At 38.1% G+C, this 24520-nt stretch overlaps 1 protein-coding gene across 2 annotated transcripts in view; it reads right to left on the bottom strand.

The window, feature by feature from the left end:
• PREX2 (phosphatidylinositol-3,4,5-trisphosphate dependent Rac exchange factor 2) overlaps positions 1 to 24520 on the bottom strand; it is a 299061-nt gene that overhangs the window by 24243 nt on the left and 250298 nt on the right. For both annotated transcript variants that reach the window (XM_034668152.1, XM_002925213.4), the window contains 2 exons: positions 14555 to 14621; positions 14118 to 14308 (listed from right to left, as the gene is read on the bottom strand). In XM_034668152.1, the coding sequence (XP_034524043.1) occupies positions 14118 to 14308; positions 14555 to 14621 (258 nt within the window). The remainder of the gene's footprint in view (positions 1 to 14117; positions 14309 to 14554; positions 14622 to 24520) is intronic.

Raw genomic sequence — 24520 nt, 5'->3', positions numbered from 1 at the left:
AGAAAATTCCCTCAGGGCAAATACATCCCTCAGAGTCTCTATAAGGACATCCCGAGGAACCTATTATTTTGATAATATTCTTCACACGAGTTATATGCTTATTATGGTTATAGGTGTGTACATTTAGAGTCTTACAGATTGACATTTTTAAAACATGAAATAATCCCCCCCCTTTCTATAGAAGTCTTTTCTCCTCCTTTAATTAAAAGGCAGACCCATTATACTTGTTCAAGTGACTGTCACAAACAAGTTATTAGGAGTCTAATCAGCTGTGGTTCTCCGAGGTACTCTACTAAGCTGATTACCTGGGCAGCATCCGAGTTTTGCAGAGAAATAATGACTATTTCAATCTCAAGGGAACGAAGCAGGTGAAGTAAACTGGAACACAGCCGCTACTACCCTTGCACACTACTGTTTCATACACAGAAGCTCTTTATGACCGATGGCAGGCTCTGCTGATCGTCTGATTTTATGCACTCCACGGCATCATCTGAACTTCGGTCCTGGGTAGCCTAAGGCAGATTAGTTTCAACAATCTTTGAACTAAAGATACATTTCTCTTTGTGGGAAAAATATAAATGATTCTGCTCAGTTTCCCAGTGAGCTGAAGTCAAGAGTCAGATGCTGAGCCCCTTTCATCCGCATTTTTAAATGATCACTTTTGTGATGGGGTGAAAACAATGGGAAGAGGCGAGGCTAGGAGAGTCAGAGTGAGGTTGTAGCAAAATAGGCAAGAGATATTAGTGGTGTATCTAGAGAGGAGAGATTTATAACATAGTGAGAAACAGGTAATTAAATTAGCATGAAAGGTACTAGACTTAGGTATGTTGACGTATGGAACTGCACAATATATTCATCTGTTATAATGGATGAGTTTAGTTTGACGGCCTGGGGGTCTATAACATTTCAAATATATATCATAGTATATCTGATTCATTATTCTTATATTAGTTCCTTAATTATTTTTTAAATTTTTAAAAAGATTTTATTATTTATTTGTCAGAGAGAGAGCATAAGCAGGGGGCCCGACAGGCAGATGGAGAAGCTGGCTTCCTGCTGAGCAAGGAGCCCAATGCGGGACTCGATCTCAGGACCCCAGGATCACGACCTGCACTGAAAGCAGACACTTAACTGACTGAGCCACCCAGGAATCCCAAATTCATTCATTATTAATTACTCTCATCAAAATTGTCCAGTTATCATTTATCAATATTTTCTGGGTTCAGAAGAAAACATTTGAAATCCTAACAGAATCAGTTCTTACTGTCGACACAAGTTATATATTCTTTCTGTTGTACATTGAAATGTACAAATCTATTCCTTCAGTCATTTAATTTAAAAACTCAATCCTCTGACCATCTTTCTCCTATTGTCATCACTAAAGAGAACCTGTGCTCCATAGTATGGCTGTCTGGTTTCCAAGGTGGTTCTTTTGTCAAGAACTTTTTTTTTTTTTTTTAGGTTTTATTTATTTATTTGAGAGAGAAAGAAAAGGAGAAGGAGAGGGAGAAGCAGGCTTCCTGCTGAGCAGAGAGCCCGATATGGGACTCAATCCCAGGACCCTGAGATCATGACCTGAGCTGAAGGCAGACACTTAACTGACTGAGCCCCCCAGGCGCTCAAGATCTCAGACTGTAAGTGCAGTGACACCAACGACTCTCACCTCTCTGGTTTGGCATAGCGCGGTGCACGCCACACAAGTGGTGCTCCTGGTTTCTTGTTCCCCTCAATGCATGCATGAAGAAGCATGTGCTAGCACCTGATTCATTTCAAGTCCTACATATTTGTCTCTATTCTAATACATATTCTTGGTTTTTGACATTAGGAAAGAAAACTTCCTGTCCTTGAATTCAAGGGGATCCTGTTCTGCTGTCAAATGACTTTCTACAAGCTACCCAAGGAGGATTCTAAAAATAAGCTCTAATAGGGCCCAGTGTTTTGTGTATTCTATTTCTTACAGATCAGAGGAGTTAGCTCTTGTATTTTTCATACTCTTCTTTCGTCTCTTCGTGACTCATTACTGTGACTTTTTTTCTAGCTCTGTTGAGATATAGTTGACATATAACATTTTGCAAGTTTAAAGTGTATAACAGGTTCATTTGATACACTTATATGTTGCGAAATGATTACCACAGTAGGTTGGCTAACACCTGCATCACATCACAAAATTAACCACTTCTTTTTTGTGGTGAGAAACATTTCAGGTCTACTTTGCAACTACTGTGATTTTTTAAATAGTTCTTACAAGATTGCCTTTATTTTGGTAGGTCTGAGCTAATTATTTTAAACAGATGCATTTCATATTTTAACTCTGTAATGAGAAGATGGATTCACTATCAGAAACACGGAGTAAGGAAAAACTCAGTGTTCACTATTGCCAGGTCTTACAGTATGCGCTCTCACATATATTGCTCATTTATTCCTTATGTCATCTTTTTCAGAAAGAAATCATTATTTCCACTTCACCAATAAGTCTCTGAGAGACCAGGTGATGTAATCACGATCACACAGAGAGTAAGTAAAAGGATTCAAAACCAGTTTTCTGATTCAAAATCCAGGGCCCTTTCCATTGTACCAAAATCACATCATGTGGATTACTGCATTTAGAAAATTCCAGCTCCCCACATCCGTAATTCCGCAATCACAATCTCGGTCTCAGCATTTACACTTTAAATGCATTGTTTTGGTAGAGATTAATTCAGCCAGCCCAAACCACTTCACTATGAATGTACACCCCATCATACGAAAATACATTCATGATTACAAAGGATTTAGATTTGAAACATGCTAAGTAAGTATATCGATTGTACAGCAATCAAGTAAGAAAAATAAACTGAAGGGAGATTGCGTGCCTTCTCTACTACAGATTTGCATTTTCCTATATAAAACGCACTGTTCTGTGTAAAGCATGTTCATTCCCGCAGTGACCTCTTTTATTCTGGCTTCTAATTACTTTTAAGTACTGAGCACAGAGCGGCAATGTGAAAAGTCTATTGACAACTGGAATGAGGCACCTGAATGAAGAAACTATAATTGTTTAATGTTGTTTCTTTTCCCTGCTCCTTTTTATTACCTTACACCAAGGAAGAATTGTACACCTGTGGGCTAACGCAGTATGTTAAATACTGCTCAGTCCCCAGCGGGATGCTATGGCTCTACGCATGCAGTCTCTGCAAAATTAATGTGGAAAGGCCCGCTGCCGACCTGTTGATCTTTCCCACCGTGGTCACCCTCGGCCAAGTGTTTGTGACAAATGGAAAGCTTGAGAAAATTGCCACAAGTCTACAGGGGCTTCCAAAACCTAACACCTATGTCCTTCTTCCCCTGTAACAGAGAAGGCACTTTTTCAAATGAAACACATAAATAGGCATACGTGAAAAAAGGGCAAAGAGGTATTTGTTTTCAACAATAAAGAATTCACTCACTGGTGATGGGTATTAAGGAGGGCATGTATTGCAGTGAGCACAGGGCATTAGACGCAAACAATGAATCATGGAACACTACATCAAAACCTAATGAAGTATGGTATGGTGACAAACATTTCATAATAGATAAATAAATAAAATGTAAAAAACAAAGAAAAAAGAATTCACTCATCTGATACACACATACATCTAATAAAATATTAAATATTTACATTCTCCCTATAAGAAAATGCGAGTGACAGTCTAACAATAGTTGTAATCCAAAAGCCTGTAATCGCTCAGGCAAGTGTCCAGTAGATTTAAAGAAATAACCTCTGGATGTCTATTGATGCTTTCAAGATTATTGTTTGACTCTGGTCAAACAGACAGTACGGATGAAATCTTCCCACCACCATTCTGGGCTCCTAGGTGCCACAGTTCGAGAGAGCTGAAAGACAAGGGGTTAATGAGCATTTGAAAAGAAGGCAAAGAGATGGCAGGCACTGTGAAAAACAACCGAACAGAATGCAGAAGCGATGGGCAACAGCTGGAGCGAGATTCTGGCAGCAGAAGCACAGCCAAATTGAATACTCCACTAACTCCATATATCTTAAGGCAAAAAAGCAATCCCGTTTAAGGGGCACATTTTCAGCACTGCACAGGGAATTAGCCATGAAAGTCCCATTAAAGATAATGGGACTTTCTATTGCAACTTACAATACATTCTCTGAAAGTTCTCAGCATATATCTTTAAGCCTAGGCTTAAAAATCAACTGCCAGGCAAAATATTCCACATCCTTCATTCCTTTCCAGTCAAGCCCATTAAGGTGTGTTTTTCTCTGACATGGTTTTTCATTGCTGAGGTTAGCGCAGAGGCGATCACGGGGATGGCTAATGAGCACTCAGGCACATGAGGATGTATTTGCTATGCTAAAGATGTGTATGAATATGAAACATCTGTGTGTGAGTTAGGACCTTAATTACCATAGCCATCAGGTTTGAATCTGCTTTTCTGCATTTTAGATTTTTCAGCCTGGACTCTTTCACCGATTGATCTCATTTCTGTTTTGTTTTGGGGGAGTTAATTGCATAGGTTGGGTACCTTTCCCAGCTGCTCCAAGTTCTTCAGCACTGCCTCTCTATGCCCATCTTCTCCACTTTGCTGTCTGCCTTTTGTCCTCGCTCCGTAGGTTCTTTGATGACACCAACACTTAAGGGTGTCTAGCGTGTGATTTTCATCTGTCTCCCCAATTCTTTGATGCTCTACATGACTATTTTCTCTTTGACCTGTGTACCCGAGTCCCTGCATAAGCTTTGTTTCTAGGGGATCCTTCTTTCGGTGTTTTATTCTGAGGCTCCTTCTTGGTTGTGCCCCTTAATCAGGGCTCACAGAGGTTGGGGCGGTGGAGAATCAGGGGATATTAACACTCCATATGCGTTCCCTGGTGATCATTTCTCAATGTCCATGATTGGCAGCTGATTATTCTTTTCTCACACCTCTGCCCCTTTTCCTGGAATATCTCTTCCCTGTTCCTAACACCTGGAGTATATTCCCAGAAAATTCTTAGTAATGTTTTAAACCAGCTCACATATATCTTTGTGAAGCCTTCTCTGACAAGATCCCCTTTTCAAATCACCCTGTACTCATACATATTCCCTGTACTCAAGAATCACTCCACCTCTCTTTTTCCATAGCCTCTTTGCTCTGTGTGTGTGTGTACCTATTTACATTATACCCCTTTATGCAGATATACACCTTTAGTCCTTGCGGACTATGAATCTGTCAAAGGACATCCCCACATAAGACACAAAGGACATCTAAACTCAACATGTAACAGATTAATTCCACATCCCTCTCCACCATGCCCCCAAACAGAAATGCATATTTTTCCTGTGGCAGCCCCCTTCCCCACCACTTTCCCAAGCTGGACGGCAGGAATCATCAAAATCTCTCCCTCTCCCCCTTTCCTCTATTTCTCACCTATCATCTAGTTCTGTTACTTGCATTTCATACCATTCACATCTCCCCTTTCCCTTCCACCCTCTGCCAATGCCTCAGTTTGGGACCTCCTCATCTCTACCTGTACTATTGTGAAATCTCAGCTGTTTCCTTACCTCCATCCTTGTCCCATCACAGACCATGACAGTCATCTTTAAAAAAAATCTAGGGTACCTGGGTGGCTCAGCTGGTTAAGCATCTGCCTTCTGCTAAGCATCTGCCTTTGGCTCAGGTCATGATCCCAGGGTCCTGGAATTGAGTCCCGCATCTGGCTCCCTGCTCAGCGGGGAGTCTGCTTCTCCTGCCCCTCCCCCACGGCTTGCGTGCTCTCTCTCTCAAAAATGAATAGATAAAAATCTTTTAAAAAATCTAATCAGATATTCTTTTGCTGAAAACCCTTCATTGGTTTCCTGGGAGCCCCAGGAGAGAGTCCCAAATCCTTAACCTCGCAGTCAGGGCCTTCCATTCTTCTGGCTTCACCTCCCTGCCACGCCCTTTCTCACTTCACTGCCCCAAAGTAGTAAACCCTTTCCTGTGACTGCCCCATACAGTACACTGTTCCACATCTTGGTGCTGTATTTTCATCCCATTCCCTTCCACTGAGCCATCCTTCATTTCCTTCACCTGCTAATCACAAGTAATGCTTTAAAACCTACAACAGGTGTTACCTTACACCCTTCCAGCTTAACAGGATTTCAATCTCACGCCTCTGTATTCCGCCAGATGATGTTAGGTGACCTACTCCCAATTTAAGATTAACATCGTAAAGGCAGAAATTGCCACTTCCTTCTGTCAGCTTTCTCCACGCCACCCGCTCTCCTGCTCCAGGTTCACACAGAGGAAGAGATACCCATATTCCTTCCCTCCTCTGGAGGATAGAAATTTTGGCTTATGATATTTATGAGAGTGGTTATAAAATCACTAACCTTGAAGCCCTCAGAAACACATCCCAGAAAGCGACTGGCATTTTATTTTGCTTTAAATATGACTTTGCAGGTTTAGGAAAAAACAATAACTTCAGCTTATTTAAAATAAATTTTGAAGAATCATGGACTCTTTAACAATCTGTATAATAGATTCTGTATTTATCACTTTTAAATAGCTAAATACAAATAAAATTTAGTAATACAAATACTTAAATTTTACTAATATGCTCAAATAATAAAATTGGATTTGGCAAATACTGATGAAATGTTAACAAATAGTTATGTATTTAGATTATTTTTATCGGGATGTCTGGCTGGTTCATTCAGTGGAGCATACAACGCTTGATCTTGAGGTTGTGAGTTCAAGCCCTGCATTGGGTTTAGAGCTTATATTAAAAAAAAAAATTTTTAAAAACCCCCGTTCTTCTAGATTATTTTTATCAAGATATGTTTAATGTATTATGATTACTGAGACTTTCCCAATTTTAATGATGGAAGGTAATCATGTATAAACTCTTGTTTTTTATGTACAGAAAATAAGGCTTGTCGGGCCTGGAGGTAACTGATAACTGGAGGTCAGAATTAGAAACCACTGAAATAAGTCACTCTCATAATTACTGTCTTATTCTTCTTCCACAGTAATCTAATTTGAAGAAAACAATGGACATTTTAAAATTACAGAATAATTTAATATACTAATTTATTAAGGTTCATGTCAATTGCAAAGAAAAATCTAGGTAACAAAACAAATATATATGCAAATTTGACCCACCTCTAAGGTAAAGAATTTTTATAAAAGATAATGAAAGAAAGATAAAAGAATGCAGCTTCTATCATATTTGAAATATTTGATTTCTTATAATTTTAAGAGAAAATACCTGTATTATTTACCTGGTTTTCAAAATTAGCATAAATTGTGGAGGCTTTCATTTGCCTATTTTACAATTCAGGATAATTTGAAATTCTGGGTTTGCTTCCTCCCTCCCAGTTTTACTGAGGTTTAATAGACAATTAAAAATTATATGTGTTCAAGGTATATAATTTGATGATTATATATATATGCACAGACATTATGAAATATTCATCCAATCAAGTTGATCAACATATCCATCACCCCCCACAATTACCAGTTTCTTTTTCTTTTTGCTCTTCTTCTTTTTTTTTTTTTTGGTGGTGAAAACACTTAAGATCTACCCTCCTAGCAAATGTCCAAATATACAAAACAGTATTTTTACCTACAGTCACACTGTTGTATATTAGATCTCCAGAACTTATTCTTCTTACAAAATTAAAACTTTGGATCCCTAGACCAACATCTCCCCATTTTCTCCCCCTACCTGCCCATGCTAACCACCATTCTATCCTCTGCTCCTATGAGTTTGGCAGGGTAATTAAGGTTTATACTTCTATCCTATCATGAGTAGAATATATTTTGTCTTTCTCCCAGAGCCCCATTCTAATAGAATTTTATTTTTTCCTCTTCTAAAGATTAGAGCACAATATTATATTTTCACATTTGGTTTTTTTTGTTTGTTTTGATACATTATTGATTTTATTAGATTTCAAACAAATGAGAACAGTTGCATTGATGTAATCAAATTTTAACTGTTAAAGCAAAATAACCGTAACTGCAGCTATATTTAATGGCAATTTTAAATGTCATTTCTGTCATTGTTACTACTATACTTATATAAAAGTAGTGTTTTAGACTAATGGGTTTCAGATTCCTACAAAGCGAAATTTTAGAACTTGTTGGGAATGTACAGTATCCTGAGATCATGAGCTAGCAGAAATGCTTCTTTCTGGAGATTTATTTCTTATTTATTTATTTTTTAAAAGATTATTTATTTATTTATTTGACAGAGAGAGAGACAGCCAGTGAGAGAGGGAACACAAGCAGGGGGAGTGGGAGAGGAAGAAGCAGGCTCGTAGCAGAGGAGCCTGACGTGGGGCTCGATCCCAGAATGCCGGGATCACGCCCTGAGCCGAAGGCAGACGCTTACCGACTGAGCCACCCAGGCGCCCCCTTTCTGGAGATTTAAAATTCAAGTATTTCCACTCATCTTGTCATTGAATCTCTCAAGTCATTTTTGAACAAAAGACAAATGGGTATATTTGAAACCTACATTTGCTTATTATGGTAAATTTTTTCTCTCTCCCATACCTAGAATCTAACGTACAGATGGAAATCCCCAGAGTAAATCTACTCATCTTACTTGATGTTTTCACTGCACAATGGAAAAAGATGCAGCTTTATCATCTGCCCTATTAGGACTCTGATTACCTAAGTCAGGTTACCTTGAGTGCCCCACTTTTATAAGATTCTGCATTCTTGAAGCTGGGCTTATTTGTCAATTTGTCCTTTGATGTCATGATTATGACAGAATAAAATATTGCTAAGTCCTTCAAAGTTTAACAAAAGTGGTTTCTAAAATTGCTAATTGATAGTTACCTGAAAAAGTTTTTTTTTTTTAATTGCTTATATGAACCGGGAGTCATTACATGTTCATCTTCATTTGAAATAAAAACTGTTTGATGAACCAAACTAGTAATACATACTTCTCTTCAGTTGTTTTTATATTTTAACTCCCAGATTTCATTTTCCTAATACATGCTTATAATCATACTTTGGGTCCTATACTGTGGCCCCAGGATGGATTATATAAGTGCTTGTCAGAGAAGGGGAAGAGACGGCTGACTTTGAAGATTCAGACACCACTGGTAATACTGTCAAATGTGAAAATAGGTCTCAATTTCCACATAACTAATGAAGGAATGCATCTTGGGAATAAACTCCTCTTAAGTTAGAAGCTTCACGTATACGTGGTCTCTGAGTTCCTACAACTTTATATATGTTAAAATTAACTCTACAATGTATTAAGAAACAAAGATGTCTAGCACCGTAATGCACAGAGGGTAGCTAGCTTGATATTTCTCAATAGGTTTTTAAATAATGAGAACAGGTAGACCTTGCCGCAGACTGTTTCCTTCCACACGCGTGCGGGGTTCTAATCAGAAGACAAGACACTGACTAATGCTAGGTGCTGGTGAATCCCTGAAGCAGTGAGCCCCGCCTGGTCCTGCTGCTCCCAACACCCACTGGAGGAGTGAATGGGAGGTATGTTACCTAAAAATGCAGGCCATTGTTTCCTGGAAGAGATTTATCCTCACAACAAAGCATGAAGATAAAATGTAATTTATGGGTCAGATCTGCAAGGTTTGGGTTCAAAGCCGTCACAGGTTGAGTTAGGCACAAGGCCTATGCTCACACCACACACCTTCCTGCAAGGCCGTACCAAGGTTCTGACATCACTGAAAACCAATTATTCAAAGATACTGAGAGTTTGTGGACAGAAACTCTTTGGAACAAGTCCTTAGAGGGAAAACCTGTGATCTTAGATTTCCTGCCCTCACTAGAAATTTCTTTGACATATCCTTTCAGGTAGCCTCTGGAAAATTCCACCCACTTGTTCCTACTGGTGAAGGAAGCAGAAGCTAACGTAGTGGGAAGAAAATGACAGCCTTGTTTCTGGACACAGAAAGACTCATGACTTCAGGTTTTATAACATTTGCAGTATACTGATTTATACTAGTAAAAGAAAAACAGTTGGCTATTAAGCTGGGGTGGGAATGAAGAACTACAACAAAATGAAATAAGCGCATTGAATGGAAGGATGCTGCAGTCTGAAATAAAAGGGAAATTTAGAATCCCTGTTTGCATGCTTTTGGATTGCCTGCAACAAATAGCTGGCAGGAGTACAAGAGAGAACTTTAAAAGCCACAGGCCAATTCAATAATTAAAAAAGTTCAATTTGACAAAAACCAATTTTGTCTGTAAAGCAGGTATATAGACAGTCTATGGCATAAATCTTCATCAAAAAAAAATTCAAAAGCTATTCAATGCCAATGTTTGTATTTGTTAATCCAAGAAGTATAAACTAAAGCACTGGTGACATATCATTGTACATCTAGGAGAGAAGCACAATCGATACATGGATCCAAATAGCCTCTGGAGACCAGGAAGAGGTGAAAGTAGGACACAACTATCTAACCTTCTGGTTGTGTCGTACATGAGGACGATCCTTTCGGGAACCTGAACAATGATTGACCACAAAGGTTTAAACTCCTTGACATAGTAATTCTATCTGGAGGATATTTTTGTTCTTCTTTTAACTTAATGGAAAATAAAATTGAAATCCGAACAGCGACATAATGAAAGCAGCCTCTCTGCAGGCACTATGGGCAACAGACAGGGAAGATAAACCACTAGAGCGATCATTTAGTAAACTTGGCATAGCAACTGGTTGGATTCACTCTGCAACAAATAAAAGTGATAATGAGAATGTCTATGCATACGTTTTGGAAAAACAGAGTTGTTATGAGCATAAAGCAGATTGTTGAACTATATTTTCTAATAAAACTATGTTCAGTTGTGCATTGCTTGATGGAAGTTGCAAGAGATGACACAAAATGAACCTGAAGGAAGGCATGTCAGGATAGGAAATTATAAACACGTTCCATTTGTTAAACTACCTTTAACATCAAGTTTACATTGTTTAAAAGGCAAAAACCTGTTTTTAAGAAGAGACAGTCCTATTCTTCTTGCACCATCCAGTAACAATGGAGAGAACTGACGTAAGTGAATAGTTAAGAGAGTGTGGTCAGTAGAAGTTCATCAGTAGAATTGTAATACACACAAAGGATTTCCCTAGGGAAAAGAATTTAATAAAAACAAAACCAGGCTAAATGCTATGAGAAGATTTTAATAATTCATCCTGAATTCTATTCCGGCTAATCTCGCATTCACTGTTGCATGCGGCTCTGCCATCCGATTCAGGTTGGCATTAAAACATCTAGACATCAATGCTAATTAAATCTGCCTTTTCATTCTGAAAAACCACATTCTACTCTTTAATATCAAACATATGGAGAATCATTCAATACTCTAAAAATATTTTAGATTCTCTTTTATTTTGCAAATAAAATCAGAAATCTAGGCAGGAAATTGACTATCTAATGGGGAGACCATATTGTTGACCATTTCTCATGTTGATTTTGAAAGTAAACGTTAAAAATAGTTTGTGTAATGTTTATTCTGATTCACATTGTGAACTTCTCCCCTTTGTCAGAACCTGAAGGTATACCTCCATGTTTAATGTTGAGCGCAGATGGATCTAGCTTGGGTTTCTCTCTAGCTGTCTGGATTATAATTACGGAAGAATTATTTTAAGAACAGTCTTTATGTGAGATTTCTAAATCCAATATAAATTAGCACATTTTATTGTCATTAAAAATGTAAACATAGCCTTCACTGAGAGATTAAAAGATAATGTTAAACTCCCATTTTATTCTGTATAATAGAAAAATAAATCTGTACCATTTTCAAATAGTGTTAACTTTAAATTCAGCATTTGTCATGGAGTATTTGTGCCTATACCTCAGTAAATATCTCTAAAATGAACTAAGTAAAGCTACATTTATTTTGAACAGTAGAAATGGAAAAAATCAAACTACTTTGAAATTTCAATGTTACTTGCTGTCCTAACACACCAATCAACGCATGAGATAATTATAAAACAGCTGTGGGACATCAATCTATTTCTCCCAGGTAACATTAGTCAGATTCTAAAATTGCTCATGGGATAGCAGAGAGAATAATTGGGACAACCTGGTCATGGTTCTAGGCTTAAATGCAGTTTAATTGCATTAATTTTCGGTAAATTAATGTGGAGGTAAGAGGGTATGCTTGTAGTTTCGAAGTTTGAATCGTCCCCTTCGAGGTCATCATGTATCCAGTCCTCAGAAAACTATGATCTTGCACCAGGGTAAAATAAGAACACCAATAATCAAGGAAACGATAGCTGGCTGAGGTCACAATGGCCTCGATACAGTTCCTTGAGCTCCCATGTGAGCTCCCCCATTTGCACCACTGCTCCCTAGGATCGAATGCTCCTTCTCTGAGATATTTGCATAAATCACTCCTTCATTTCATACAAGTCTCTGATGAAATCCCTTGTTGGATGGTGCTACCCCTTCTTCCCATCCTGTCACTTTCTAACCCTCTGACTTCTGTTCTTTTTTCTATTTATTCCATCTACCACATTACATATTTATTTGTTTACATTATCATCTGTTTCCCCCCAACATGATGCACATTATTTGAGAACAGGGACTTTAATTTTTCAATGCTGTATCCCCAGCAACTAGAGCAGGGCTGGCACATAATTGGTGCTCACTGCATATTTATTGAGTGAATGAATAATGAATACACAAATGAGTGAATGAATAAGTGGGAACAGAAGGAGTGAACATGAGTTGATCAGAAGGGAGAGATCACTTCTCTGCTAGTAAACAAATTATGAAATAATATTTTATTCATTTGGTTGCAGATGATATTTTCAATTAAGCTTATTACAGCTTGCAATAGAGCACAAAGTACACAGCCATTAAAATAAAGGAGAAAATTCTGTATATTTTGTCAACCACAGAATACAATGCTCCTTTCAGAGAAATAAGTTTTTGCCATACTTTGTAAGCAAGAACACGCTGTGTAGGACTTGAAAACTAGAATTCAGGCATACCAAATCAAAATGGAATTTTACAGATGAGAACCTGCAGCCTCAGATCATTTTTTTCCCCACTTTTTACCTCTCCACCCTGACTCATCAAAACCCAGTTCAAACATCCCCTTCTTCAGGGAAAGGTCTACTCATCTCAGAGATCTGTTTTCCTTATGAATCTTGGTTTTCAGCTCTAATTTTCCTAGGTCATTTACATTTTCTTGCAGTGGAGGTCTATTTGTTATTTCTTATTATGTTATCTTATTATATCTTCTTCTTTTTTGTCATCTGTTGTTCATGCTGTATTTATGCCTCTAACTTGAGCCATCATCACTTTATGATGTTACACAGCCAGTAGTCCAGCTGTAGTCCTTTGCCTAGGTCAAGTACCAAGTAAATCTGACTAAACAATACCACCATCCTCAAAATCTAACTGGCCCAGTTCCAAGAAGGGACTATGATGGGTGACAGGACACTATTTGCCTACTCAGATTACGATGAGGACCAAATTCTGCTTTATTATTTTTACTACATGGTTTCACTTCCTTGTGAAAATGGTGAGGTGACAGAGGAGGAGCATGTGGTTATGGGGAAGGACTTGACCTGGGGTCCTCCACTCCCATTTTGCAGCTGATGCAGCTACATGAGTTCACAAGCCCACCTTGGCTGCCCCAGACTGAACACAGCTGCCTAAGACAAAGCACCAGCACTGAGCCCATCTAAGATTTCCCCTTCCATTTTCAGGAACGTGTATTGTGTGGGCTCCTAGACTTAATTTTGCCAAAAGTAGAAAGACAGTGGTAACCCCAAGACAGCACCTAACTCACAACCACTGGGTATAGAAACCCAAACCACAGAATATGGAATGTCCATCAAGCGTAGTGAAAAAAGGTTTTGTTTGGCTACTTGCCAGCTCCTACCAGGCAAGTTCCTACATGGAATAATATCAATGTACAAGTTTGTGGCTAAAGTATACATCTTGCAATATAAATGCAAGGGTGATAAGATTCTGAGCAGATAAGCTACAGTGATATAAATGTGCGATTGCATTCATTTGTATGAATAGTCACTGAACATAAAACTAAAGCCAGAAAATACTGTGTCACTATGATCTGAGTTCCCAAAGCTTATTCCAAATACATCTGAGTGCTTTAAATGTTTCCTGTTATCATTTCCCGCAACTAAACTGGGCTCGAGGGAGGCCGGCAGGGCGGGGCAGGGCACATACCTGTGCACGCCGCTGTTGCACATGATGATGTGGCAGGCCCCCAGCCGGCTGCACAGCTCCGAGGACATGGACAGCAGCCCCACCCCAGAGGCGCTGCAGGCTGTGTTTGCGCAGGCAGCCGTGCGCTTGGATCTGATAAACGAGGCTACCAATCGATAAAGTTCATCCAGAGCGTTGAGCGGCCTCATTAGCTGCAGAAAAAAAGTGATGAACATAGAGTTCCACACGGTTCGTAGGAAGAAATGCTTTTAGATGGGATACAGTTCACCATTGTTATAATGTTGAATGAAGAGTCTAAAATATTTTTATTCTGAAGGTGACAGAATTGGAGACTACAAATATTTGTAATTACACATTGTCTAAGAACAACAGCAGAAAAATTAAGTAAGGGAGGCCTGTAAACGGCAGGGCATCAATAAATGTAATCATCTCTTTACCTTATCCACATAGGCAGCTTTGGATGTGGAGTTTGGTGGTGAATTTGACTTGTCCAAGTAGAAGGCCCTGTAAGAATCCAAGGAATAAATGATCATTTGTTGTTAGAAAAATTAAACTGCACGAAGACATGCAAGTTTCGCTGACTTCCTTTTGAAGACAAATGAATAACCAAGCTGGACGCAAGGATGGGTGGGAGTGCAAAAAAAAAGTCAATAGTCTTCCATTAAGAAAAAATGACTAATGAGACACTTGGGTGGCTCAGTCAGTTGAGTGTCACACTGAGTTTTGGCTCAGGTCATGATCTCAGGGTTGGAAGATGGAGCCCCTGCTTCCAGCATATAAACCTTTAGAACAGTACATAGCATAGGGTAAGTGTTCATTAATATTTCCCATAATTAATATTGTTACAAAAGTTGAAGAAATATATTTTCTTGTGACTACTGGCTAGTTTTCATTTATTACGCAAGATTATAAAAGTAATGATCAAAAAACTAATTTTAAACAGAGCATTGAGTTGAATTCTTTCATCCACTAAGCTATGTTCAAACTGGAAGTTAGACCCTCTTGAAGGATACACTTGTTCTTTTTGTCACCAGGATGCAATTCGGCACCAAGTATTTTAATACATGAGGTTGAATCCTAGTGACCTGCAATAATTAAACGCAACTTCCAAAGAATATTGCTGAGTTTTGCTTAGCTCTTGGCTCAATATTAAACTGAAATTGTAAGGAAAGCACACATTTAAGTTATATTTAATCTACTATCGATTTTTGATGAAGTGAATTATTTTCAAGATGTGAACACTTAATATCGATGTACCAAAATAAGTTCCATAATATTAGAATGGTTGTCAGACAAGATATTGAAATAAAACCGATTAGACTGGTGTTTTGGACCACCATTTAGAACCTCAAAATACCATCAGATTATTATCAAATGTGTTAGTCGTGGGCAAAATCAGTGAGAGAGGATTGTATGCCCAAAGTCCCCCTCTATGCACGCATGTGCACCCACACACATGTACACTGCTATTCCCATTAGCACTGTCCCTAGTAATGATGTTTATTTTTGTCTTTTTAAGATAAGGTAACATGGATTAATCAATATTTACACTTTAAATTAGGAAACCTTTAAGAGTCACTTCCAAAGTGAAAATTAGGCACATTCTTACTGAGAATTAGCTTATTCATTTCTCAAATACAAATTCAAACAAGAACAAAAATTTAAAAACAGTTCTGCATCCAAACTTGGTTATTATTCATTATAATTGAATTTTGAACTGCTAAAGATTCCCATCTTGGAACAAAGGTCGTGCCTCAAAGCTGGAACCCATAGAGATACTTTGATCAGATGTTCCCATGACTTTCTTCAAGTGTGCTTGGTAGAAAAATCCATGGGGTGGAAAATTATTCCCTCACCCTAAATCTCACAGCTACCTGTTGGTCCTGAGCCACAAAGCTGTCAGGAATACGAGAACCCCAGTCACCCCAGGCAGTGTTCTGCTCACAAGGACTGGATTGCAGTGGCATAAACCACCCTAAAGTAGAACGCCACCAAGTGCAAAGGAAACATAGTTTCATTCAGCTGGTGGAGTCAGAATCTACTGAGAACAGTGGACCAAGAGCAAGATCAAAGGCATCGGAGATATTTTAGAATTTTCGAGATATCCCCCAGTGTCAGAAAGAGATAACAATAAACTAAGAGGATGGCTGGCATGAGAAGAGGAAATAAGCCAGACTTGTGTGAGGTACAAAAACAAGCCACGGGGCTGGTGTGAGGTTAGAATGAATGGGCACCTGAGAGAGGTCAGAGGGACAGGGTCTGTAGGCAGGGATTTAGAGACCCTGACAAAAACTTTGGGTTTTAACTGGCCTCATTACCAGAAGATTGGCTGTTTTATAAACCTTATTGTTGTGCATAAACATTCATGTTCTCCTGAAAGTTCTGAGCGGCTTCTCATTTCAATTACACAAGTACACACGTAGGCTAATACTATGAAAATCCAGGTATGCACCGCCATGCTTTAACAGATCCTGGCACTGGCACTCTGCTTCACCTTTTAAAGAAATGAAACATTACAGATACAGGTGGGCCCCTTCTTGCCCACCTTTCTCCACTCCCATTCTTGTTCCAAACTCTCCCTCCCCAAGGTGGATACCATCCAGAAGCTGGCATTTACCACTACCATGCTTTACCAGGTCACCCACACAGTTGGCCCAAGTGGATTGTCAGACCAAAAAATAGCTGTGATCTTTCTTCCGCATGCTTGTTCACATTGATGTTATGAGAATTTCAACCTTAGTATTTTTATTTTCAATTTACATATATTTGTTGACTATATTTCTTCTTTTTTTCTTGCAAGTTTGTATTTCTTTCTTTTGTGTAGTCTTAACATTCTTTTTTTTATAAAAAATTTTTTATTATGTTAACTTTCTTTACATAGAAATTAGTTATAACTTTTTATAGCAAGAGTTAAATTTGGTGACATTTATAAGTTGTAGTTCTGCTTTACTATTTTTTTTTTAATCCACACATTTTTTTCTAGGCTTGCTTCCTCAAAATATTCAGTTTAAAAGCTGGATATCCTATTACTATGTTTGATCAGCGTGTCAGTGGTATATATGTCAGCATTAAATTCTAGAGTCCAAATTACAGGACATTTCCCCCCTCCATACCGTTCTTGGTGTCTGCTCTCACTCTAGTTGCCTTTGCTTTGGGGTTAGTCTATATTTTTTTTTCAATGGGTAAAGATTTTCTTTTAATCCTCAATGTTCTGAAGTTTTACCTCAAAGTGTTTAGACATTGATTTATTGTTGTTTATCCAGATAGGTTCTCAGAGTGTCCTTTCAACACGAGGAGTCTTGCCTTCACTTCTAAAATAATCTCAGTTATTATTTCTTCACATAATCTGATATTTTCTCTCTCTCTCTCTCATTCTCTCTCTTTCTTTCCATGGACAAACACTTTTACAATGTTATTTTCCCATGACTGCATTTTAGGTGATTTTCTAAGCAATAGCTTCCAAATGAAAAAATCTGTCATTGTCAAGCCTAGAGTTTATATTTTCTACTGGGAATTTTATTTCAATGACTGTCTTTCACTTCTGAGATTTCTGCCTCTTCTTATTTCATTTCTACCACTAACAGGTAAACTCCCCATGAGAATGTAAACTGTCCGTGTGAATGTGGTTTTTATTTACTTGGGTTCATTCCCGCATCTCTGGCACCTGTAACATTGTGTGGACCATAGACTAATCTTAATAAGTATTTGAGAATAAATAAATAAATAAATAAATAAATAAATAAATAAATCACTGACTGTTTTTATTTCAGGATTTTCTACCTTTTTACAGATGGCAATCCTTTGCTTATATTTTGAGCATCCAAAATATGCTCTCCCAGGCTGTTTCAATATTTTAATTTCTTCCAGTCAAATTTATTCTCAATGGTCGAATTCATTGGCTCTTTCCTAGTGTTAGGCTTTCTCATGTGCTTTGGAATTTTGTTTTGCAGGTTCATTTGAAGTCAGAAGATTTTTTATTTAGTTTTATTTAGCTTTTTTGATACACCTCCAACCCCTATCTCTCATTATCCTTCTCTTACAAATGATTTTGTGCTCATTTGGTGCCCAGAACCACCCATACATAATCAGTTTCTTACTGATAATTCGAGTATTACATTGTGCTGACATCTGGATTATTACCAGTCACATTAGTGAGCCAGTGAGTGACCTGGTTCAATTCCCAGTTTATTGGCGGGGCTGCTTTCTTCCTGCCATATAAGCCTTTCCTGGCATCTTAAGTAGTGGGTAGCAGGTTTCTCCTCCTGGCTCAGAAGCAGACAAGTCCTTCTCTATGTCCTGGCTTCAAACTATAAGGCTGGCTCTGGATCTCCACCTGGCGTAGAATGATTTCAATCTCTTATACGCTTAGAAGTTGTACTGGCCCTTCTGGCCACCTCCAGAGGCCTCAGCACTGTTCACAATTCATTACTTGCATTTTCTTTTGATTTGTGGGCCACTGAGATGATAAATCATGAGCTCAGCTGTCACTTTTACATTTTCTGACTTTGTATTTTGCCTAGCAGTGCTATACGCTTGGAACGAAGGTGGTGCTTCAAAGCCAGAACCCGCAGAGATACCTTGATCCGATGTCCTCATGCCTTTCCTCAAGTGTGCTTGGCAGAGAAAGTAAAGCAATTAAAAGAAGTGCACAAGTTCAGGAACAAATTAGTTAGCCTCCCAGGCTCTCAAGTACCTCATTTTTACAACGTATATTAATATTGTTTAACATATATATAGCATAATGGTGACTATTAATCAAAATAAGAAGTACTCAGTACTGTGGTAAGCAAATAGGATGCATTCAATAGTCCATAGTACCTACTATTCAAGGGCACACAGTGGGAAGCATCTCCTGGAGCATTTTTAAGGTATAGCAAGGAATAAATATAAGACCAAATTTTTTTTTCTTTCCTCTAAGGCCACCTACAATATTTTTGGATACATATAAAAAGTGACAATTAAAGTAGGTACTTGGAATCTACATAATTCCATGATTAGGGCACAAATAGTGGTTCAGGTCTAAAAAGAAAAGAACCTTTCTTTAGGTTAAAGAAGACTGTCGGGGTGGGGCGCCTGGATGGCACAGCGGTTAAGCATCTGCCTTCGGCTCAGGGCGTGATCCCGGCATTATGGGATCGAGCCCCACATCAGGCTCTTCTGCTATGAGCCTGCTTCTTCCTCTCCCACTCCCCCTGCTTGTGTTCCCTCTCTCATTGGCTGTCTCTATCTCTGTCAAATAAATAAATAAAATCTTAAAAAAAAAAAAAAAGAAGACTGTCGGGGTGTCTGGGTGGCTCAGTTGGCTAAGCATCTGCCTTCAGCTCAGGTCATTATCCCGTAGTCCTGGGATCGAGCCCACATCAGGCTCCCCGCTCAATGGGGAGTCTGGTTCTCCCTCTGCCCCTCACCCTGCTCCTGCTCTCTTTCTCTTTATCTCAAATAAATAAATAAAATCTTTAAAAAAAAAATAAAGAAGACTGTCATTTAAATGGCTTAATCAGATGTGTTGGTTGTAGACACTTCAGCCCTTCTGGACCTCGAATTGTTTGGGAAAGAAAATATCCTGGAGAAGCAGTCCGTAGATCATTACTATCCCCTATGGAAACCTCCCCTACAGCTGGCCACAATGAACACTCTTCCAGCTTTCAGAAACAGATGTTCCTTCAAAAAAAAAAAAAAAAAAAAAAANAAAAGTGTCACTGGTTCAGCCAGTTAAGAGCAGGAATATGTGGATTCTAATTCATTTAAAACAATTTGGCAAAGGGGCACCTGGGTGGCTCAGTTAGTCAAGCATCTGGCTTCAGTTCAGGTCATGATCTCAGGGTCCTGGGATCGAGCCCCAGGTCTAGTTCCCTGGTCAGCGGGGAGTCTTTCTTCCTCTCCACCCGCAAACTTGTGCTCTTTCAAATAAATAAATAAATAAATAAATAAATAAATAAATAAATAAATAAACATCTTTTAAAAAAAAAGATTTGGCAGATATCTTAAAATTTCCAATGGGGCACAATCCTTAAAGGACAAAAAAAATTTTTTATGAAGAGAGCCAGTAGAAAAATAACTTTTATAAATTTAAAATGTATAAATGCCCACATCAAGTGAAACCTTCTTCAGAAACAATCTAGTCTTTTCCAAGTTGCTATAGAGCAAAACTAAAATAGAAAAAGCATCTAATGATATAACTGCACCCTTCAAAAATCTCAGAAGTTAAAGGCCTCCTACAAACACAGAATTAAGTGAATTTACTGATCCAGACTTGTACAAATAGTTAATATTTGTTAATCTATGATTAAAGAAAGCAAGAAATCATTATAAAATATATCTATGTGCTGATGAAGTCTAGAGGAAATAACCATGAAATTCAATCACTTTGTTACTCTTAAGAAATTTACATGGCCAACATATATTTTAATTCAACCCATTATTTGTTAGAATAAAAATTTAGACTTGAGGTTGCAACTAATCTTAAGTACTCTCCATCAGAAAAAAAGCCTGTTCAGCTACCTATTTTACCATCCCTAAGGTTTACAGGTATTCACAGAACTTCAGTATTTTTCAGAATATGACAAATTGTTCACAGGAAATAAATTTCTAATGCACTTCCCTTAATTATGAAAGTCTTACAATGCCCCCTAATCAAAATTTATGAGCAAGTTAATGGCAAAATTGGATTAATGCCCAAACTGACCATAGTTTATTATGCTTCTGAGGTTAGTAAGAATGAAGTCATGGTCCTTTGTCTCCTGTAGCAAATCTTATTAAGACCGTTTTGAAAGTGCTGCTGCTATTTTATATAGGCTGGACAGTAAGTTTCCTTTCATGGTAGCAGACATCAGACTTCCTTGTCAACTGTGTAAATTAACTCTGCCATATAAAATTGATACATTATGATAATATTTTTTCATTTAGTCCCTGTAGAATAAAATACCAATGAAAGAGGTGATAATATCATAAGTTATAATACGCAGTGGTAAAAATATATCCAAATCAAATAACTAGAGTGAAACTAATCTTGGGCATTTATCTCATACAATCTAATAGTGGAGACAGGAACACAGGTATCTATAATGCAAGGTAGGACTAACTGACAGGTAAGTTTAAAGGTGAAAAAAGTTATTGGGATATACTCACATGAGGAAGAAGCAAGGCCACATAAATAAGAATATGGCATAAGAGTTGGACTTTGACAGATGGATGGGATTCTGGACTGGTCAAAATAGGAAAGCAGCATTTCATATGGAGGCAACACCACGAACAGCAGAACAGATACAGAAGCGGATGGAGCCAATCTGGCTGAAGAGCAGGTTCATGTAAGGTAGGGAGAGAGAATGCTGCACAAGTAGGCTGGATCCATACTGTGAGGAAATTAAATACCAAGCTGAAGAATTATAATTAATTTGTTAAACAGTGGAGAGAAGCATGACACAGTAAATAAACATTTAGCTACCAGTAAAAAAGTAAAAATAAACGGAAAGGAATACATGACACAGAAGATAGGAAAATTTAGGGAATTCAGAGCTGCAAGAAAACCTAGAAACAGAAAGAATTATTTGGCATTCAAAATAAGATCGTGGTAATGAAAATAGGGAATTGATATTTGCCATGAGAGAAAGAAAATGAATTTGGGGAACACTGACATTAGTTTATGTAGAGTTATGCAGGTTAATATACTATTATTTAAAAAATTAAGAAAATGTTTTCTCAACTGAGTAAAGAATTAGGATCATGGTTCTATAGGGTCTTGCAGGTATGTCAAAGGGTCAGGGGTTCACACAAAGAGAGACAATGCAACAGCCTGATGTAAAATATTTAAATCTATTAATTTTGTCATAACGGATACACAGCGGTTAAATCAGTGACAACAGTGACATTCTTCTCATCTGGCACCTTTTTTCCCCTGCTTTTTCTGGGCATGTTGGAGGATATCCAATCCAAAAGAGATTGATTAAGGCATAAGAGCCACGGGTGCTTTATAAATAAGGAGGAACAACTATAGTATTCAGCTCAGCTCTCTGCTATATTCTTGTTTTTTCTCCAGATCATTGCCTATGAGATCACTATTTATAATAATTTATGAAAATTTCTTACTTGGCCAGACTCATCTATACTTCTTGTAGCATCACGTCCTATCCCAAAATATTCTAAACTGTATAAGGTAGCTTTTGGATTTTAGCAGTTACTCTGCATTTCAACAAAAGGATTATAACAGTGTTTGTTCAAGTATGGATATTAGTCATTGGTATGGTTAGATATATCATTACTAAAATGACATAGCAGCTGACTATAGCTGTGACTGGGTGTCTGGTAAGAATTATTGTTAAGCTGCATTGGCCTACCATAGCACTTAAATTAGAAAAAATTCTACAGAAAATATTATTAAAAGACACTGATTTCTTGTATAAAGGAAAATCAACAGACAGGTTTAACCCGTGTCCATATATGGGTAAAAAAAATACATGATGAGTACGTAGGTGGGAAAATGTTAATTTGTACCTCTATCCTACCCTTACTCAACTTCCATGGCCACAAGCATTAGCCCTGCCTTTTCTGGGATTTGTTTTACTAAAAGTTACATGAACAGAAGTCCGGATTAATGAGATAAACTTGGATTTGCTTGGATAAATCTGTCTTCTGGCTTGTCAAAAATGGAGCACCCAAGGTCATAGTCCTTATAGAACTGCCTGTATCCACGAACAGCTCCATTTCTACATCAGTGTCGGGGAAAAAATTCCTGGAAGGCTAAAGAAACAATCTGTGTCACCGCACAGGGCAAGACTTTCCCACATTAAAAAAAGGATTCTCTGAGACTTCTCTGATGCCCTGGAAACAGAATTATCGTGTAACGGGCTATGCCCTGTTACCCTTTACTGCTGTTGATACCCTCCTATCACCCTTTTCCTTTGACAACCTTCAATCAGTGACTTCACTGTATTAAAATCCAACTGTCTGCTTTCCAAATACTCTTTTACTGCATTCTGATTTTTGCTGTTCTTTTCATGAGTTTGCAAGGGTGATATTTCTTTCTCACACCTGCAACATACATACATATACAGACTTAAAATGCTGCGTGTGTACATATTTTCCAATGGTGACACCATATTTTGCTACTACAGAGCACAATCTCTGTGGAAATGGACAGAAAAAGTCAATCTTAAAAAAAAGAAAGCCTTTCCAAGAATAAAGTTTAACTATATTAAAAACAAAACATCTCATTACACCCAGGAAAAACAGTAAAGTCAAGCAATATTTCTATTTTTAAACTAAGTGTATTTAGTTTGAAAACAATTATGTCTCAAGAAAGTTTGGCACCTCCATATTAAAGGATAATTTTTAGATTTAAAATCATAAGTATTTTTAGGTTTAAAGCCATAAAAGGCTCAACTGACATGAAGTTGACAGATCAGCTTCTCCTCCTCCACATCTTTCTCCATATTCCTTATTTGACTCAGGTTGGCCTTCAAAATTACCTTTCCACGGCACAGAGACAAATATTTTATTACCTTGCTTTAAGTCATTCAGATTTCTTCAGTATCCAAAGCCTACAATTTGGGCCTACAAGACCTCTCCGAGCAATCCACCAACAGACTTCCCTTCCTAACTCTCATCTCCCTCTTTGCCCTGTCATGTTCATGCTGGATTCCCCCAACACCACATCCATCCTTAGGAAAACTGCCCCACCCTCTCTCATATTATACTATCTGCTGGGAATCCCCTCTCACCTCCTCTGTTTGCCAAGATTCTGCTGATCCTTCAAAACCCTGCTCAAATATGACATCTTCTTGAGAACTTCCAAACTGAAACAAATTTATCTAACTATACGATGTCAGGTTGCACTCATTCTGTCATCATTGCTAAACTGCATATTCTCATGGGACAGAGAACCATTTTTTTAAAAGATTTGTCACCCTGGGGTAACTGGCTGGCTCAGTCGGTTAAGCATCTGACTTTGGCCCAGGCCCTAATCTTGGGGTCCTGGGATCAAGTCCTGCATCCAGCTCCTCACTCAGCAGGGAGTCTTGTCTCTCTCCCTCTGCCTGCTGCTCCCCCCGCTCCTGATCTTTCTCTCAAATAAATAAATAAATAATAAAATCTTTTTAAAAATTTGTAGTCCCATAACCAAAGACAGTGAATCTAATACTTGGTATGGTATTGAACTTAACTGAACTCTATTTCATTCGAGCGGTAAAGGAGTTGAAGTTACCATACTATCAACCAAACAAATATATATCTGACTTTGAAGAAGAAAAGAAATATATTAAATATTTTTTAAGGATTTATTTATTTATTTTAGGGGGAGGGGCAGAAGGAGAGGAAAAGAGAATCTCAAGCAGACTCCTACCTGAGGGTGGACCCTGACATGGGGCTTGATCACATGATTCATGAGATCATGACCTGAGCCAAAATTA

Source organism: Ailuropoda melanoleuca, chromosome 9, assembly GCF_002007445.2.
Source record: "Ailuropoda melanoleuca isolate Jingjing chromosome 9, ASM200744v2, whole genome shotgun sequence".
Classification (NCBI taxonomy): domain Eukaryota; kingdom Metazoa; phylum Chordata; class Mammalia; order Carnivora; family Ursidae; genus Ailuropoda; species Ailuropoda melanoleuca.
The sequence above is the reverse complement of the archived record's forward strand: the minus strand, read 5'-3'. Positions and strand labels throughout refer to the sequence as shown.